At 44.5% G+C, this 17,057-nt stretch overlaps 1 protein-coding gene across 2 annotated transcripts; it reads left to right on the top strand.

Annotated features, from left to right (window-relative positions):
- The first annotated feature begins 1,063 nt into the window (after window positions 1-1,063).
- On the top strand, window positions 1,064-14,585 carry NEPRO (nucleolus and neural progenitor protein). Of its 2 annotated transcripts, XM_040980477.1 has the most exons (9): window positions 1,064-1,188; window positions 2,748-2,902; window positions 5,762-5,841; window positions 6,179-6,310; window positions 6,640-6,717; window positions 7,518-7,879; window positions 8,545-8,606; window positions 11,535-11,791; window positions 13,949-14,585. In XM_040980477.1, the coding sequence occupies exons 1-9, from the start codon at window positions 1,086-1,088 to the stop codon at window positions 14,421-14,423; spliced, it is 1,704 nt and encodes a 567-aa protein (XP_040836411.1). In that variant the 5' UTR covers window positions 1,064-1,085; the 3' UTR covers window positions 14,424-14,585. The 2 variants fall into 2 exon arrangements, with proteins under 2 accessions (XP_040836411.1, XP_040836412.1); XM_040980478.1 differs by lacking the exons at window positions 6,179-6,310; window positions 6,640-6,717 and having other exon boundaries at window positions 1,065-1,188.
- The last annotated feature ends 2,472 nt before the right edge of the window (window positions 14,586-17,057 follow it).

Consider the following 17,057-nt stretch of genomic DNA (forward strand, 5'->3'; position numbering starts at 1 on the left):
CCCCTCCAATACCAAGACACCAGGCTCTTTACCCCGAGTTAGTGTGGCTGAGTGGAAATGAAACCAAGGAGCCATTACACACCCTCCACCTCGCAGACAAAATAAGGGTATCAGAAAGAGCCAGTGGAGCTCGGATTACCACCTCTTGGCCACTGACAGAGGACAGAGGTGATGGCCAGCTTGAGGGTAAGTCACACCTTCCTTACAGATCCCACGTGTGTAAGCCCCTATCTTTTCCCCCAGTGGTTGACGCTGGGTTGGGGTACATCTCTGTTTCCACGCGTGTGAAGCGCGCAGCTGCCACCTTGGGTTGTGGTCCGAGCGCCCCATTCCCTGACAGTTTGATGAAATAGAGGTGGGGTGATCTTCCCCAGCCCCTGACATTTTGATGTGCAGCCACAACAAGATGATGTCTGGATCCCTCACAGCATCTGTGCTGCTCATCCCAGCCTCACCCTGCTTCCAGGACCTGCTGAACCCCGCAAAACTAATCGGGGCAGCTGGAGCCCCGCCCCGGCCCCTCCACCACTAAGTCTCAGCACCGCCACCTGTAAACTGGGAACCGCCCCCTGCAAACTGGAAACCGCCCCCTGTAAACGGCACCGTCCCCTGTATACTGGGCCCCGCCCAGCTCCAGGCCCCGCCCCCGCAGGCGCTTGTCCTCCGCTCCGCCCCCTGCCTCCAGGCCCCGCCCCGCCTGCACTGGGTCTCAGCACCGCCCCCTCTGCGCTGGGCCCCGCCTAGCTCCAGGCTCCGCCCAACTCCAGGCCCCGCCCCGGCTCTTCCAGGACTGGGTCTCAGCACCGCCCCTCTGCGCTGGGCCCCGCCTAGCTCTAGGCTCCGCCCAGCTCCAGGCCCCGCTCCACCTGCGTTCGGCCTCAGCCCTGCCCCCTGCCTCCAGGCCCCGCCCCCGCCTGCACTGGGTCTCAGTACCGCCCCTCTGCGCTGGGCCCCGCCCAGCCCCAGGCCCCGCCCCCTGCCTCTAGGCCCCACCCGCGCTCAGCCCCAGGCCCCGCCCCCTGCCTCCAGGCTCCGCCTGGCCACGCGCTGCTCCGCCCTTGTCAGGCCCTCCTCCCACCCTCAAGATGGCTGCGGTGCTGTCGGGCCAGGAGCCGTGGAACCGCCTGAGGATCCCCAGGGCGGGGAGCTGCAGCACGGTGACCGTGCCGGCCTCCGGCGCGGACCTCGGTGAGTGAGGCGCCCGGCGAGCGGGGCCGGCGTTTCCGGAGGAGGCCGCGGGGTCCGGCGGGCGCACGTGGGGCGGGCGGGACTTGGCGCGGCGCCCGGGCCGAGGGGAGCCGGGCTCGGGGAAAGGTCCCCCGGAGGCGTGCGGGGTCGTGGCGCTTCCCCTGAAGGGCCGAGCAGGCAGCCTGGGCGCGCGGTGCTCTCCCGGGCCCCTCCTGCAGTTGCGGGCGGGACCCCAGCACTTCTGTCTTCCTGTAGTGTAAACGCTCCCAACCTGGCAGAGCCTCGCGTTCCTCCTCAGCTGCCGGTGCGACGCAGCTTGCAGGTGACTCTTGCCTTAAGCGTTAAGAGCATTCCTGTGAGGCGTGGGGAATTTGCCACCCATTTCCGAGGTAGCCAGTTCTGCATATAGTTGGGGCAGTAAGAGATCTTTCATCTACCGATTCGCTTTCTGCGTGCTCCCACACAGGCAGGGCTGGGCTGTTGCTGAAGTGAGACGCTGGGGATCCATCCCGGCCTCCCACGTGGATGCGGGGCGGAGCTCCTGAGCCCCTGTCCTGCCCAGGAGCAGAAGGCTGCGTGGCCAGCCACAGAACTGGGACTCCGAGCCTCCCAAGGGGTGATCCAACCACTGAACCTGAGCCCTGCCCTTCCTCCTTGGTTTTGTCAACTCGAGATGACTATTTAATGCTGCAGAGCTGCTTAATACTTTGTAAATAGTTGTTACTACTGTAGTGGTTTGGGGAATAATGACTAGGAAAAGTGTACATCTATTTATTACAGGTGACAAGTTTGTTTCACCGATTTGTGATCCATGGTTAATTGAATCCATAGATGCAAAAACCTATGGATACCTAAGGCCAATTATGTATTTTAAAAATGCGTGTTTATTTTATTTATTTGAAAGGCAGTTATGGAGCGAGGGAGAGAGGACTTTTTATCCTCTGAAGCCAGGAACCTGGAACTTGAGCACCGTCTCCCCTGGGGGAGCGGAGCACCTGGGACTCCAGCTGGCATGCACAGGGGTGCCAGTCAGACTAGATGGGGTGCGTTCAGGGTGGTATGGCTGTAGACAGGGGGTGCCAGTTGCAATCCTAGGTGGGCTTAACCTGTTGTGCCACAATGCCGGCCGCCAGCTGTGTGTTCTTCACCTGGTATCTAATGCAGGTTCTTTCACGTTGAACTTTATCTTACTCGTTCTCATTGCAAACTGGGAGATTCGGAGAAGCATTCGTGTGCCCCTCTTCAAGCAACTTGGGGAGATGCACCAAATAAGTGCAATGTACTGTGGGAGATTAAAATCCTGATGAAATGTGATACAGGCATTCCTGAGGAAATGTGATACATGTTGTCTTGTGATTTCCTGGGCTTCATATCATCCGTCACCATTTTCCACCTTCTCATGTACTTGGAATCCTTGATTGGGTTCTTATAGTTGGGGCTGATTGCATTAATGTGATTCCATGAAAGCGGATACGGAGAGATGCTGCTTTCACTGTACCTTCTGTGTTATCCTTAGTGTGGAGATGTGGACTGAGTGTTGTTAAATGTCTATGTCTTAGACCTTTGCGTTGCGGCTGTCATCAAGGAATGCCACCTCGTCACTTTGTCTCTGAAGAGCCAGGTCTTGGATGCTGAAGCGGATGTGTTGTGTGCAGTCCTTTACAGCCATCACAACCGAATGGGCCGCCACAAGCCGCACCTTGCTCTCAAACAGGTGAGGGGAGGCTGGGGGGAGACACAGCCAGGTTCTTGTGGTGTAGGTCACGCACCTCAGTGTTTTGTTACGTGTGGGAATGTCAGGAAATGATTTGTGACTTACAGGTACACGCCCCACAGTTACAGGTGGGCTTTTTCTCCTGAAAGCATTACAAAAATGATTTTTGTGAAAAGAGAATCATGTTTCGATGAATTCTTTCCAAGTCTTGTTTCTAGTGGGTAAGTAAAAATATTCTTCATTATATGCAAGCTGTAGCAACAGTGACTGACCAGTTCAACGATGCAGTGATCTGCTGATTTGATCAAGACAAAGTGTTGGACATTATGAAACAGTTTAGAAAAAAGAAAGAAAGAAAAAGAAAAGAAAAAAACCCCAAAAGGCCAAAAAAAAAAAAAAATACCAAGTAAAGGCTCAGGTGGCAGCAGCATCTAGTCTGTAGTGTGTTGGAGTGGGTGGGCAGAGGTACGGAGAGTTGCCGTGTGCAGTGGTTTCATATCATTTTTTGAGCTTCAGATGAACTTGGTCCCTCCAGCTCCGGGTGGCTTCTTTGTCTCGTCATTTATCTGTCCCTTGTTAATTGTGCAGGTTAGAGCTGCAGCCACCTGGGGAATGTTTTTTCAATTTCCTTTGTGTCAAGTGCTTTGCTCGGTGCTGGTGCTTGTACGGTTGTGTGCACAGCCCTGGTCTCTAATCTTTTTTTTTTTTTTTTTTAAGATTTATTTATTTATTTATTTTTACAAAGTCAGACATACAGAGAGGAGGAGAGACAGAGAAGAAGATCTTCCATCCGATGATTCACTCCCCAAGTGAGCGCAATGGCCGGTGCTGTGCCGATCCGAACCTGGGAACCTCTTCCAGGTCTCTCACACCAGTGCAGAGTCCCAAGGCTTTGGGCCATCCTCGACTGCTTTCCCAGGCCACAAGCAGGGAGCTGGAAGGGAAGCGGGGCTGCCAGGATTAGAACCAGTGCCCATATGGGATCCTGGCTCGTTCAAGGCGAGGACTTTAGCTGCTAGGCCATGCCACCGGTCCCAACCCCCAGTCTCTAATCTTACAGACTGGTCTCTTCTGGGAGATGGTCTTCGGGTTGTGAATAATCACCCATTGTTAACAATTTGATACTGTGTGCTTCTTCCTTTCCCCTAGCTCTCCCATGAAGTTCATTTACAGGTCAGAACTTTCTCTGCCTTTGTTCCTTGCTTAGTTCTGGCTGCTGGTTCGGTTTTTTTTTTTTTTTTTTAGGGCCTGGGGGGGAGGGGGAGCTTGTAGTTTTCTTGCTATCCTAACAGCTGTGTCCTCTTTCAGTCTTTCCTACACTTGGCATACACCAAAGCCAAAGTTAATCATCCTGAAGCACAACTTTGATTTTTCATGGTTCACTACTACGTCCTGTATAAAGACAAGATCTTCTTTGATCTGACTTCTTGAGTCTTTTAGCTTGGACTTCCCTCTCACCTTCAAATCTCTGCCCTTCCTGCCAGCCTGAACTTGTGGTGCATCCAAGGGTTTGCCGTGTTGACACCCCTGTGACGCCTGGCTGGCCTGGTCCTGTGCATTTAGATTACCTGGCTCTCTCCAGGTCCCACTCCCATTGGACACTGCCTGACAGCAACGTTCTTCTTCCCACGGTGCATATTGTGGTATTCTCATTTTGAAGTTAATGTTTTTCTGATCATTAGTAAAATTGAAGTCCTCATTTTTTGTTTATATTTCTCATTCCCTTCACAGAGCACAGGAAATAGTTTCTTCTTGATTGGTCTTCTCTGTGTCTGGGGAGATTGTTCATCTGTGACATCTCTCTTCCTTGCTAAAGTTCTTAAGTGTTTCTTTTTGGTTTTTTTTTTTTTTTTAACCATAGTTCACTTACAAAGGTAAGCAGTGACTCCAGGGAGATTCAGGATTGTTGTCTCTGCTATTCTGAAGGTTGTACTGTTAAATTAGAATTCAGAACTTCAATTTTATTTTATAATTTTTTTTAAAAAAGACTTATTTTTATTGGAAAGCCAGATTTACAGAGAGAAGGAGAGACACAGAGAGGACTTTCATCAGTTGGTTCACTCCCCAGATGGCCACAGTGGCTGGAGCTGAGCTCTTTTGAGGCCAGAAGCCAGGATCCTGGTCTCCTCTCCCACATGGACGCAGGTCCTACGGCTTTAGGCCATTCACCTCTTTCCCAGGCCATAAGCAGGGAGCTGGATGGGAAGTGGAGGAGCCAGGACATGAACCTGTGCCCACATGGGATTTTGGCACTTGCAGGTAGAGATGAGCCACTGTGTCATCCCCTGATTTTCAAATTATTGTATTACATATGTGGCTCCAGCAGGATACTCTTGTGCCTGTTGAGATCTTCCCGTTTTTTAGTCTGATGCAGTCACATACCTGGTCCTTGTAGCCTGTGAACTCCAGGGTTCATGCTGTGTTTTGTACAAGTGTGACTCTTATATTAAAATATATATATATATTGAATATTAAGGATGTTACTGAGTACCTACTTAATGCTGTCCAAAGAGCTGGGTTACAGTGTTCAACAAAATGAACAACATGTATTTTCCTTGCCAGGCATGCTGTTGGGAGAACCACAGATAATCATGCATCAGATGGCGAGTGCTATGAAGAAAAAAAGCAGGTCATCCTAGTGTGATTTGATAAATTTGTTTGGCTGAATAAATGACAGATTTATAACCAGATACAGTACTTTGGCTTGAAATTTCTTTACCTGTACAAAAAGTTCCTCTGTGGTGTTCAGCATATTCCCGTTTTTGAGTCTTAATCTTTTTACTGTCTTGATCTCACTAGATGCACACTGCGTGCATGATAAGTGTACAACTTGGAGCTGTTTTTTTTTTTGTCTTTCAGGTGGAACAATGTTTAAAACGCTTGAAAAAGATGAACTTGGAGGGTGCTATTCAAGATCTATCAGAGCTGTTTTCTTCCGAGTATGTGGATCAAGTGCACTGTGATGTAGTGGGCTGGGTGTTTGAAGTTCCATGGTCTCCCTTTGGACCTTCCTCTACATGTTGCAGGAGTAGAACCAATGATAGCTTAGCGGTGTATATTTGATATTAATACAGGCACTTCACCTAGGGGGTGTGGGAATAAATCTCTGTGTTGGTCTGTGGGAGGACCTGGAATGAAACTGCAGTCTGGGTCATGGTAGGTTACATTGAGACCTCAGTGGATTGTCACTTAGCATGTCAATCTGAAATGAACTTAAACACAAGTCAGCCCTTGAAAACGGCTCTAGAAAGTAATGTGCTTTTCTCTTGTGTCCAGTGAGAATCAGCCTGCCCCTTCCGACATGCGTGTCCTCCCCAGCCAGCCGCTGCTGGAGCTGGTGCTGCTGAAGGTGCTGGGAGCCTGCAAGCTGTTGCTCCGCCTGCTGGACTGCTGCTGCAAGACCTTCCTGTATCCTTGGACCCAGAGAGGAAGCTTCTTCTCAGGCTCTCCTGGAGCTGCCTGATGGGGCCATGGCCAGGAATAGCTGTCTCTGTGTCTCTGACTTGGTGTGTTTATCCAAAGTGCACTGGCAGCTGAACTTTTTAATCTTAGAAACTAAACCTCAGAAAATAAGTAGTTTTCATGACCCAAATAGGAAATTTTTAAGGCTTTAATACTTTCCAAATGATACTTTGTATTTACAATACATTTATTCTTTTATGTTATTAAGAAAAAAAAAAAACCCATAAAACCAAAATGATTTTGGCTTTGTTTTCTCACCTTAACTGATTCTCCAGCTTGACTGTGAAGCATCTAGGTTTGCAGGAGTTCATTATTTTAAACCTTGTGATGGTTGGGCTAGTGAGCAGGTTATGGTATGTATCTGCCCTGGAAGTCCTTTGTTGGTTTTTTTAACCTCTTTACCTCAGCCTATGTTTTTTTCAAGTAGTTTTGTATTTGTTTTTCTTGTGGGATACAGTAAATGTGGGAGTTCCTGTTCTTTATTTAGTTGGCGTTTTTTGGGGTCATTTGGTAAAAGATGAAAGATTTATACAATCTGAAGAGAAACCAGAGTATTTTTGGGGTCATTTGGGAAGCTATGTGCTAAGAGTAATATCAAAGAGGTAAACTTTGTATTTGAAACCATGAGATCAACCGCAGAACAACTAAACAGGTGAGCTTCTAGGATGAGTATTAAATTGTTGGCTTGGTCACATTAGAGTTAAGCTACTTAAAACAATGGGCTGACTGTCGCCTTGGTTATTTCTAACTTTGGTTTCTAATTTTTAATGGCAAGGAGAAATACATTTTGACCTTCCTTAGACCCCACATTTATTTCTTCTGGAAGCACCTTTGTTTTTTGAGGCATATTTGGCTGCTCTAAAGAACTCTGACACACTTGGAGATTACACAGACAGATATAGATATATAGATATAGATATATATCTATAGATATATAGATATATAGATATTTTTTCTTTCTTTGGAGTAATGTTTTGTAGTTGGAGTTTCTGTTTGGATTAGGCTCATCTGGCTACTTGCAAATGTGTATTGTAAATTAAAAGAATTATTTTGCTAGAGGTTGATAGTTGTTCATTTGTCTTTTTATCATACAGTTTATCATATTGTATATTATAATTCTGGCTGACTCACAAGCTCCCGTTTCTTTCTCTAGGGTTCTCTATAAAGGTGTCCTGAAAAGGTTGGTTTCCTTCTATGAGCCATTGTTTGGATTGCTTCAAGTGGTCTCTAGGATTCAACCAATGCCTTACATCAAAGATTTTACCTTTCCTTCCAATATTGCTGAATTTCTAGGGCAGCCCTATCTTGACATTTTTCAGCAAAAGATACCTACGGCACTTGCAGCTAAAGGAGTAACTAAATTGCTCAATAGACTGTTTTTAACAAAAGAACAGTCACCAAGGTCCGGTGAAGAAAACTTACGTAAAATTTCCGAAAAGGCCAAACAGATGAAGGTAGACCTGCAGAATGATCTGGACCTGGGACAGCCAGTGAAGAGTAACCAGGTCTGCAAAGGTAAGTTGCTTCGTAGAGCATACATTCTGACTAGGAAAAAAGAAGTATGCATGGTGTAGCTCAACCTCTCCATTCTTAGTTTCAACTCTTGTTGGTTGTCTTCAACCCACCTACCCCCGATTTAAAAAAAAATATATATATATTTGTTTGAAGGGCAGAGGATAAAGCAAAAGAGAGAGTCAGATCTTGCATTCCCTGGCTCACTCCAAATGGCTGCAGTAGCCAGGTTGGCCCATTCTGAAGCCAGGATCCCAGAACTCCTTGCGGTTCTCCCATGTGGGTGGTGGGACCTAGAGTACTAGAACCATCATCTGCTACCTTCCCGGGCACACTGTCAGGGAGCTGGAGCCAAGTAGAACAGCCAGGGCTCCAACTGGCACTGCATTCTGGGCTGCCAGCGTCCCCGGTGGTAGCTTAACCTGAGCACCACAATGCAGGCCCCACCTGTGAATTATCTTTGGAGAAGTGTAGGATTTTTTTTTTTTTTTCTAAGCTTGAATACTTAGGCTTACTTGTTTTTGCTATTGTGCGATAGTTTTTTGCTTACTTTATGTAACTTTCCTTTTTGGTAATTGGCAAGAAATGCCACACACTTATCAATTTGTTGTAGATTTGAAAATAATATGACTAAGGTTTTGTGTCTAATTTTTTTTCCATCTCCACAGAAGAGTCCTCAGATTTTGATGTGAGAGTTTTCTGCAAACAGCTGAAACACAGAGCTATCCAGGTCTGTTCAGCTTGATGTGATATTATTGTTGAGTTCTGCTAACTTGTAGAGGATGCTGTTCCCCAGGGGTGGGACTCTGCCCGTTGTTTCTCCCCGGCTCTAAGCCTGGTGTCTTCTTAATTTTCAGCATACACTTCCAGACAGTCTGTAGTCAGTTTAGTTGGTGGGATGCCATCACGAACGTTTGCAGAATGACTAAGACCCACCCCAAGTGTGAATTGTATTGTGGCTTCAGAGTATGGGCTGTGCTGACAGGGGATCTGAGTCCTGGCTTTGGTTGTAACTGCTGCTTTCTGGAAGTTTCTTGACTTGTTCAATCCCCATGTCATGGTATTAGTATGTACCTCAGAGGCTTGTGCTGGTTTTTAGTGCACGCTTAGCATTTAGCGGTCTGAAGTGTGACAAAGCATTTCATTGGCGTTATTAGCTGTGGTCATCATTTTGTTGTCTTCCCCATGATTTATTTTGGAGTTTCTGTTCCCTTTCTTCTTTTGAGGGTGAGGCCTTGGCACTGTTCCGCTGATCAGGCAGGATCTGTAAATTTTGCTTTTCTGGCCCTAAAAACAGGTCAAGTGTATCAGAGTCACCTATTTCCCTCCGTTGCTTCTCAGTGTTTATTGCTCACTGCCTTTGGAAAAGAGCTTTCCTCTGCCTTCTTTCCTGAGTTGTTTCTTCCCCTTAAGAATTCTTCAGCTGTTTAAGTAGAGTACTTTCTTTACCTTTCCAAGCACTCTAGTTTGCATTTATGTTCTGTGCAGTTCATGAGTATAGAGTAGGGGTGGGGTATGTCCAGCTCATGGCTCACTAAGGCCTCAAAATAATTTGGTCTGGCCCTGCCAAGGCGACCATATGTGGGACTTGAAATTCAGCAAGTCTGTAGCAGGTTTAACATTGGTCGTTTTCAATGCCCTGTGAGTGATGCTAGAAATATCCAAATGGTTCTGGGAAGGAGAAAGGTTTCCCTGCGCTGGCTTTGAGGGAGGGATAATTTGTTCTTAGTGCTCTCTGTGTCAGCTCAAGTAATCTTGTAAGAGCCGTACAAGAAAGGTGCTGTTCCTGCTGTTTTTCGTATTGCAGGTGGGAACAGGGGGACAGGCAAAGGCCAGGAAGCATGCCTAGGCTGCACCACGAGGAAGGGGCAGGAATGCATTTTGGATGCAGGCCGTTTACCTGGGTAGTTTCTGTTCTTTATCATCACATCAGTTCCCACAATAGTTTTTTTTCCACTCTGTGTCTCAAGCATAACCGTGGTACTTGGTGACTTGGGTGCAGGCTGTCCACCCGTTTGTAGATTAGCTAGGTTTGAAGCTAATCACAACTATCTCTTTAGCAGTTAGCACTACTATGCTCAACTTTCATTTTTGAAAGGTCTCAGTATCTATTTGCAGTCAAATGCTCTACCACTGAGCTATACCCCTATAAAGGTTTTATTTATTTATTTGAAAGGTAGGGTAATAAGGACAGACAGATTATTTCCCATCCCCCGCTTCATGCCCTAATGGGCACTGCGGCCAGGGCTGGGCCAGGTTGAAGCCAGGAGCCAGGAATCTGGGTCTACCATGTCAGAGACAGGGGCTCAGAACCCCTCATCTGCTACCTCCCAGGGTGTGCGGTGTGGGGAACTGCATGACAAGTAGAGCATCTAGGACTCAGCCTGGATCTCTGACATGGGGGGAGGGCATGCCAAGGTTGGCTTCATCTGCTGGCCACAGCACCAGCTCCTCAGCTTGCATTTAGAACAGACTTTCTTTTTTTCCTACTAAGCTAATTTCTGAAATAAGTTTTAAAGTTTATTTGTATTGTATTTTGAAGGCTGAGAGGAAGAGAGAAAAGACAGATATCTTCCACCCACACTTTTCATTTCCTTAGTCTGTCAAGCTGAGACTAAGGCAGATTCGAGTCAGGAGCCCAGGATTCAATGTGGGTCTCCCACATGGTTGTCAGGGACCCAAGAACTTGAGCCGTCATCTGCTGCCTCACAGGGTGCTCATTGGCAGGAATCTGGAATCAGAAGTGGGGCTGGTACGCAAGGCCATGCTCTCCAGTTTGGCACATGTGCATCCCAAGCAGCATTTGACTGCTGTGCCAAACACCAGTCCCGGAGCAGACTTTTCATATGCATGCCAGACATAAACCACCAGGAGAGGGGAGAGGAGAGGATCTTCTTTATTAATGTTTCCTACTTTTCTGCAGTTTCCTCTTTTTAAGTGTGAGAAATTCGGAACTGAGAAGTAGAATGAGTGAAGAAGGGTAGGAGTAGACGTAGGAGGTGGCATATTTTTCTAAAGAAATAGTAAAAGCTAGCAGAATCTGGACTTTACTTGATAAAGGAAGGAGTTAGAGAAACAAAGGTTCCTGTTAGAAGGTGGTTGAAGAGGAATAGGAGATGCTTGCTTCAGTTTGCTTTCCTCTCCTGCTGTGGTCAGCATGTATTTGTGAACTGACTGATGGAATAGCATGCCGGGTGCTTTGCATGGCCTCTCCATGCTCCGTGTCCTCCAGTGCTGGCAGTAATGACCCATCACTTAGGAGAGTTGCCCATGGAGGGAGCTTCCGTGGGAAACAGGCTATGGTAGCTCAGTGGTGGAGATGGGAAGCCCCCTCAGCAAACTTTCTTTCTCTCTTGGGCCTCTCCCAGTATTCTATCATGTGGAGTTTTATTCTTATATGTATGATAAATATTTATATTGAGTTCCCTGCTTCAACTGAGCTCAGCTGCAGATGAATTTGGTGCAGAAAGGGGGAAAAGCCATGGGTGTTAGGAGCAGTGTATAAAATATTCAGTTTTTTAAGAGAAGAGGAAAACTCAGCAAAAACTAAATCCCTTCTTTTAAAAAGACTTAAGGTTTGCTTGTGAGTGGTTTGTCTTCTTGTCATAGATTTGCAAGTCAGTAACATTCAGTGCTTTTCCCACCCTTAACATTTCAGGAGAAGAGCTTTGCGTTTCAGTGTTCTCGGCCCAACCCGAGAACAGCCAGACCTTCTTCCAGAGTGAGATGGGCTCCTGGTGCCAAAAGGCTGGTGCAAAGATTCCGAGAAGCTGGGACTTTCACACAGCTCTCAGAAGAAATCCAAGTGGCTGTTACATGGTGCAGGAGCAAAAAACTCAAAGCTCAGGCCACCTTTCTGAGTAACAAACTTCTGAAAAGTAACCGGCTTAAACATGTGGAAGCTCAAGGTTACAGGTGAGCATATCACACAGATTCCTTTTTCTGTTGCCAGCTAGTGCAGAAGCATATTCATCCAAACCATCACTCTTTAAAATGGGATGTCTAGCAGTTATGCGAGTGTTAAAAGAGAATCTATTAAAATTGTAATTTCTCTTGTTGCTTCTGTTATCTGGGCCATCATTAAGAAGAAAGTAAGCCGAGGCAAGCATTAACAACTGTCTGTTGGGCCTGTGGCTACAGCTGCATGGAACAGACAGTGGCTTTAGGGAGCTTGTGGTCCAGTGGGCAGTGGCCCGGCTGTGCACTGCTGCAGGGGTGTGGAGTCATAGCCGGGCAGAAGGTGCTCGCCTCCCACAAGGCCTGTGCCAGACTGCCGGGCTGGGTCAGAAGTGATGTTCATGAGAGCTAGACTGTCCTGGTTCTGAATTCCTGAAGCTTACATGAGGCTAAGTATTTCAGGGCTTTGTATGTTTATTGGAAAAACTAACAGGTGCCATGGTAACAATTTCAGTCACTAGGGCTATGTAATTCATAGGTGGAATTACTGTAGTTTTTTTAAAAAAAGTCCTTCAAGAAATATTCTCTACATGCGTTACAACATAATATCTTATTTACATTTATAGACATATTATTCAGAGCTTTATAGTGGAACCTGTGCATGAAACCACTTTAACTCTCTACAATTTGTTTTGTTTTATTTTTAAAATTATGGAAAATATTTCTATTTCAGAAAAGATTGATATATAACAAATTTCAATTAAAAACCAAAGAGAAATTGTTGACTTTGAGAATACCAAAAAAAGTTTGCAGAAAAATGGGATTAAAAGATGTTTATTTTGGTACCCAAAATTTTTGAAGTCCATGCATGGATTTTTCATAATACAAATTTTCCATTAATGTTTTGAAGACCCTGTGTATCTGTGGACTTCAAGGGTTTATTTATTTATTTATTTATTTTTGCAGTAAAAGAAAACATCTTTTAGTTCCATTTACCATAAGCTTCTTGAATTCCAAAGGGATGAAATTGCTGGAGAGGTTATCACATTAGGTACCTCAAAACGGATCTGTTCTAAGATGGAGAGAGGTGTTTTGATCAACACTGGGTTTTAATTCAAATGTGACATTGGTCACAAGTTTGTGTTGGTTGATGAAACTATTGGTGTATACTCCCTAATGTAGTGCTGCTTTGCTGTTTCATTAATACTTTACATTTTTAGTCTGTTTTACCACTTAATGCCCACCATAACTCTCTGAGGTAGGCAATATTATTCCTATTATATATAATATATAAACCCTTATATATATATATATATATATGTAATGAAGAATTAGAACTAGAGATCTGTATCTCAATTCAGGTTCTCTGATTCTTTTCATGTTTTTTTGTGTGCGTGTGAGATATGTAATCAAAGATCCGGAATTGCTTCTTTCTCATGGGCTTCTTCCAAGTTCTGCATGTGTCAAAGGGAGGAGAGGAGGCTTGTGGGTTGGTGAGAACAGACCTGTGCTGACCTTCTAAAGTCCACCTGTCATGGACAGTGAGGAGGTCAGTGAGGCATGGAGGAATCCTGAGGTGGTGGGCTTGGTTCAACGCCCTAAAGCTTCCAGCTGGCGGGAGTTCTGTCTCCAGACTTGTGGATGGCACAATAGGAAGTGCAGTTAGGGTAGGTCAAGACTTTTAGTTTGTGCCAGAAGCCCATTTTCTCATTCTTTTATATAAAACTCCCTCTTCACTTGTATTCAGATTCTTTGTTCATTTCCTACCCCAAAGTGAAACTGCTTATTTGTACATGGAGTAATATAAGCTGACAGGGTTTTTTTCACTTGAGATGTTTTCCTTTATCTCCTCCTGTTACATTGTGAACAGACTAGAAGGAGTAGGGAAAAGCTCTGGCTGGCACTAACGTGTGGAGGTATTTTACCGATAAGCTACCTTGCCAAGCAGCTGTAGTTTACTTTGAAAGCAAAATTGACACATTTACCTGCCACCTGACTTACTGGAAAGTTGTGGTGTGAAAACAGATTTGAATTAAACTTCCATTTCCTTTTCATTGATTCTGGGATTTTATACTTTTCTCTTCGAAGCTGGTAGAAAGAACATGTATCAAACATGATTGAGGGTGTTTTTCTGCATTTTAACAAATGCTCAGTTTTCCTTTCTGTTCCCTGCAGTTTGCCAAAGAAACTAGAATGCATGAAAACATCCATTTGCAACTGCCTTCTTCGTGGCTCAGGTGCCAGAACTTCAAAACATCACCTGAGACAAAGAAGATCGCAGAATGCATTTCTACCAAGACAAAGGAAACCACAGAGGAAGGTTCAGTCAGTTCTATTAAAGGAAATTCAGCAGTTCTGTCAAGGGACTCAGGAGATTGCTACAGATCCTAGAACCAAGAGGAGGCTGGCTGACCATGCAGTTCGCAGCCCTGAGCTGTCCCGGAACTCCAAGAGTAAGCAACTCTTGAGTAGCGGAGGTGTAAATCTGGACTTACAGACCACAGAGAAACGGACTCGAGAAAACCGCACAGGAAGCAATGAACATGAAACTGAATCATGGAGAATGATGCAGATGAGCAAATATAATACATCAGGATTCACTAAAGAGAAGGATGACATTGATGATATTTTTGCTTTAATGGGAGTTTAGGTGTTCTTACATGAGACTTCTAAGCAATTAAGCTTGGCTTAAGGTTCTGCTGTTTTAAGTGGAACTGCTAAAACCTTGAAGTACTTTGGATGGGATTCAGGGAGAAATTGCATTAGGGCAGTATTGCTCAGAGGTTCACTTTAATAAAATATTGTAGCTATGTGTCACCTAAGTATTTATTTGGCGTTGACCAACTACCAGGTATCAAGAAGAAACATCTGTGATAGGTGGCCTTTAAGCAGATGTACTTCCTTGGCTGTGGACGATAGGTCACTGAAAAAGTTAGTAGTTTTATGATTTCTCAGGGAATTATTTAAATAATTAAGGTTATAAAAAACTTTGTGCTGGGCCTAGTGTGCTGGCCTAGTGGCTAAAGTCCTTGCCTTGCACATGCCAAAATCCCATGTGGGAGTCGGTTCATATCCTGGTTGTTCCATTTCCCATCCAGCTCTGTGCTTGTGACCTGGAAGAGCAGTCAAGGACAGCCCAAAGCACTGGGATCCTGCACCCAAGGGGTGGATCTGCATCTCCAGTAAAAATAAATAAATCCTTAAAAATTAGAAAAACAAAACAAAAAAAAATCACTTTGAGTCCTAAGGAAAATGGGGCCTGGTAAAAACACCGATAAGGCTACTTTGGCCTTACAAACTCCATTATGGATAAATTTAAAATACCAAAATTTACAGGTTCTGAAGGTTATGCTGTCTTGTTTAGAGTGAGTCATCAAAGGGACTCAAATTGTCTACCGGGGACTGGTCATAACCATTATTTCTTATTGTTTACTTAACTCATAGGAGGGTATATGAAATGCTTTTGGAGTTGCCCCAAAAGGTTATTTTCTCATGAGTTTTGATGCCAGTGAGTGATTCCAAGAAAAACCTTTCCTCAAAAGTATGTAAGGTGCCTTATGCTTCTATATTAAATACAGTTAGATAATTAAGAAGTAGATGAGAAGGTAGAATGAAAAAATATAGAGAAGATACAAAATCGACCTTTGAATGGGGCTGGAACAAATTTATAATTTATTTTATTGCCATATGTGTACATTGTTCAAAAAGTTGGTTCTGAGGGTATTTAAACAATGATGTCAAGTTTGGTATCATTCAAAAAATTATTCTAAACTATTTGAAAGGCAGAGTTAGAAAAAGTAATCTTTCATCCATTGGTTCATCCCCCCAAACACATGTAATGGACAAGGCTCTCCCACATTGGTAGCAGGTGCCCAAGCACCTGAGCTGTCTTTATGTCACTGCTTACCCAGGCACATTAGCAGGGGCATTCATTTGGGATGTGGGTGTCGCACGTGGTGGCATAGCACACTGTGCTGCAATGCTGGCCCCTATGTGTATTAATAGTAGTTAGGAGAGTTAAAGTTGAATCTTGTGCTTCTATATCACATGATTCCACTGAAGGTAGTCTCCAACTACTTGGGCCATCTTCAGCTGCTTTCCTAGGCACATCAGCATGCAGCTGGATCTGATGTCTAGTAGCCAAGACTCACACTGGTGCCCGTTCCGAGATGCTGGCACTGCAGGTGACCCCCATGTCACAGTGTCAGCCCCCACAAAGGCTGTCCAAGCAAGAAAATAACTGGCAAGCACAGAAGGATGACTACTAAGAGAATTATTTTTATCATAGTATATTTTGTGATATATATATGTACATATATATATATATTTGAAAACACTGATTAGAGGTGACCAGTTCTATCAATCATAAAACAACTGAAAATATATTCAGAATTGAGTTTTCTGAAAAGGCCACACAGCTGTTAAGCCTCACTTTTAAAAGACTAGGCAATGTCATCTTCATTAAAAGTCTTTTCCATTAATGTAATTCAAAGTGAGGCTTTTATCTTTCCATCTTGACTCTTACAAGGTACCAATTCCTGTCCCATCAGCCTTCTTTTCTTGCCCTCTGCAAACTAATTTTTTCACCTAATACTGCTTTTTCTGGCTTTTTTACTAGACAGAATGTTACTTCCCCGACAAATGTCTTTTTGTAATAAATAAGTGCATTTTGCTGTGTTCTCTAGTTTGTCTTTACAGGCATGTGACTGTCTTCTGATACACTGCTTCATAATATCATTTTAATCAATGGCTTATGAGGACACAGATACAGATAAAAACCAGAGAGATCAAGTGATTTGCCCAAAGTCCAACATGTAGTATACATTAGACATAGAGCTTGCATTTTCTTTTTTTTAAAAATTATTTTATGACAAGTTTAATAGGCATTGGGGTTTCCCCTCCCTGTCCCCCTCATCTCCTCCCCTATTGTTATCTCCAGTCTGCATATGCTTTCAGTTTGAATCCTGTGTCCTGCCTTGAAATGACTGGAGGTTCCAATGTGGACCGGTGAATCTGATCCAAGAACAATTTTTTAATATTCAAGACTCGATTAGAAAGATTACTAGTAGATTTACATGGAGGCATCTTTTCTATAAATAGTTAACAGAAAAGCAGCCCCTTTAATACTTGAAAAACTTGACAGACATTTTCTTTAAAAGATAAAGCCCGATAAATGATATGGCAAACCTTTGGTGATACATTTCCATCATATGAGCTTCTTGTATACTTTGGTTTTGGATTTGTAAAGGAAAGTAAGTTATAACTATTTTAATGAACTGCTTAA

This window comes from Ochotona curzoniae, unplaced genomic scaffold (genome assembly GCF_017591425.1).
Source record: "Ochotona curzoniae isolate NIBS_2020 unplaced genomic scaffold, NIBS_Ocur_1.0 contig_3498, whole genome shotgun sequence".
Lineage (NCBI taxonomy): Eukaryota > Metazoa > Chordata > Mammalia > Lagomorpha > Ochotonidae > Ochotona > Ochotona curzoniae.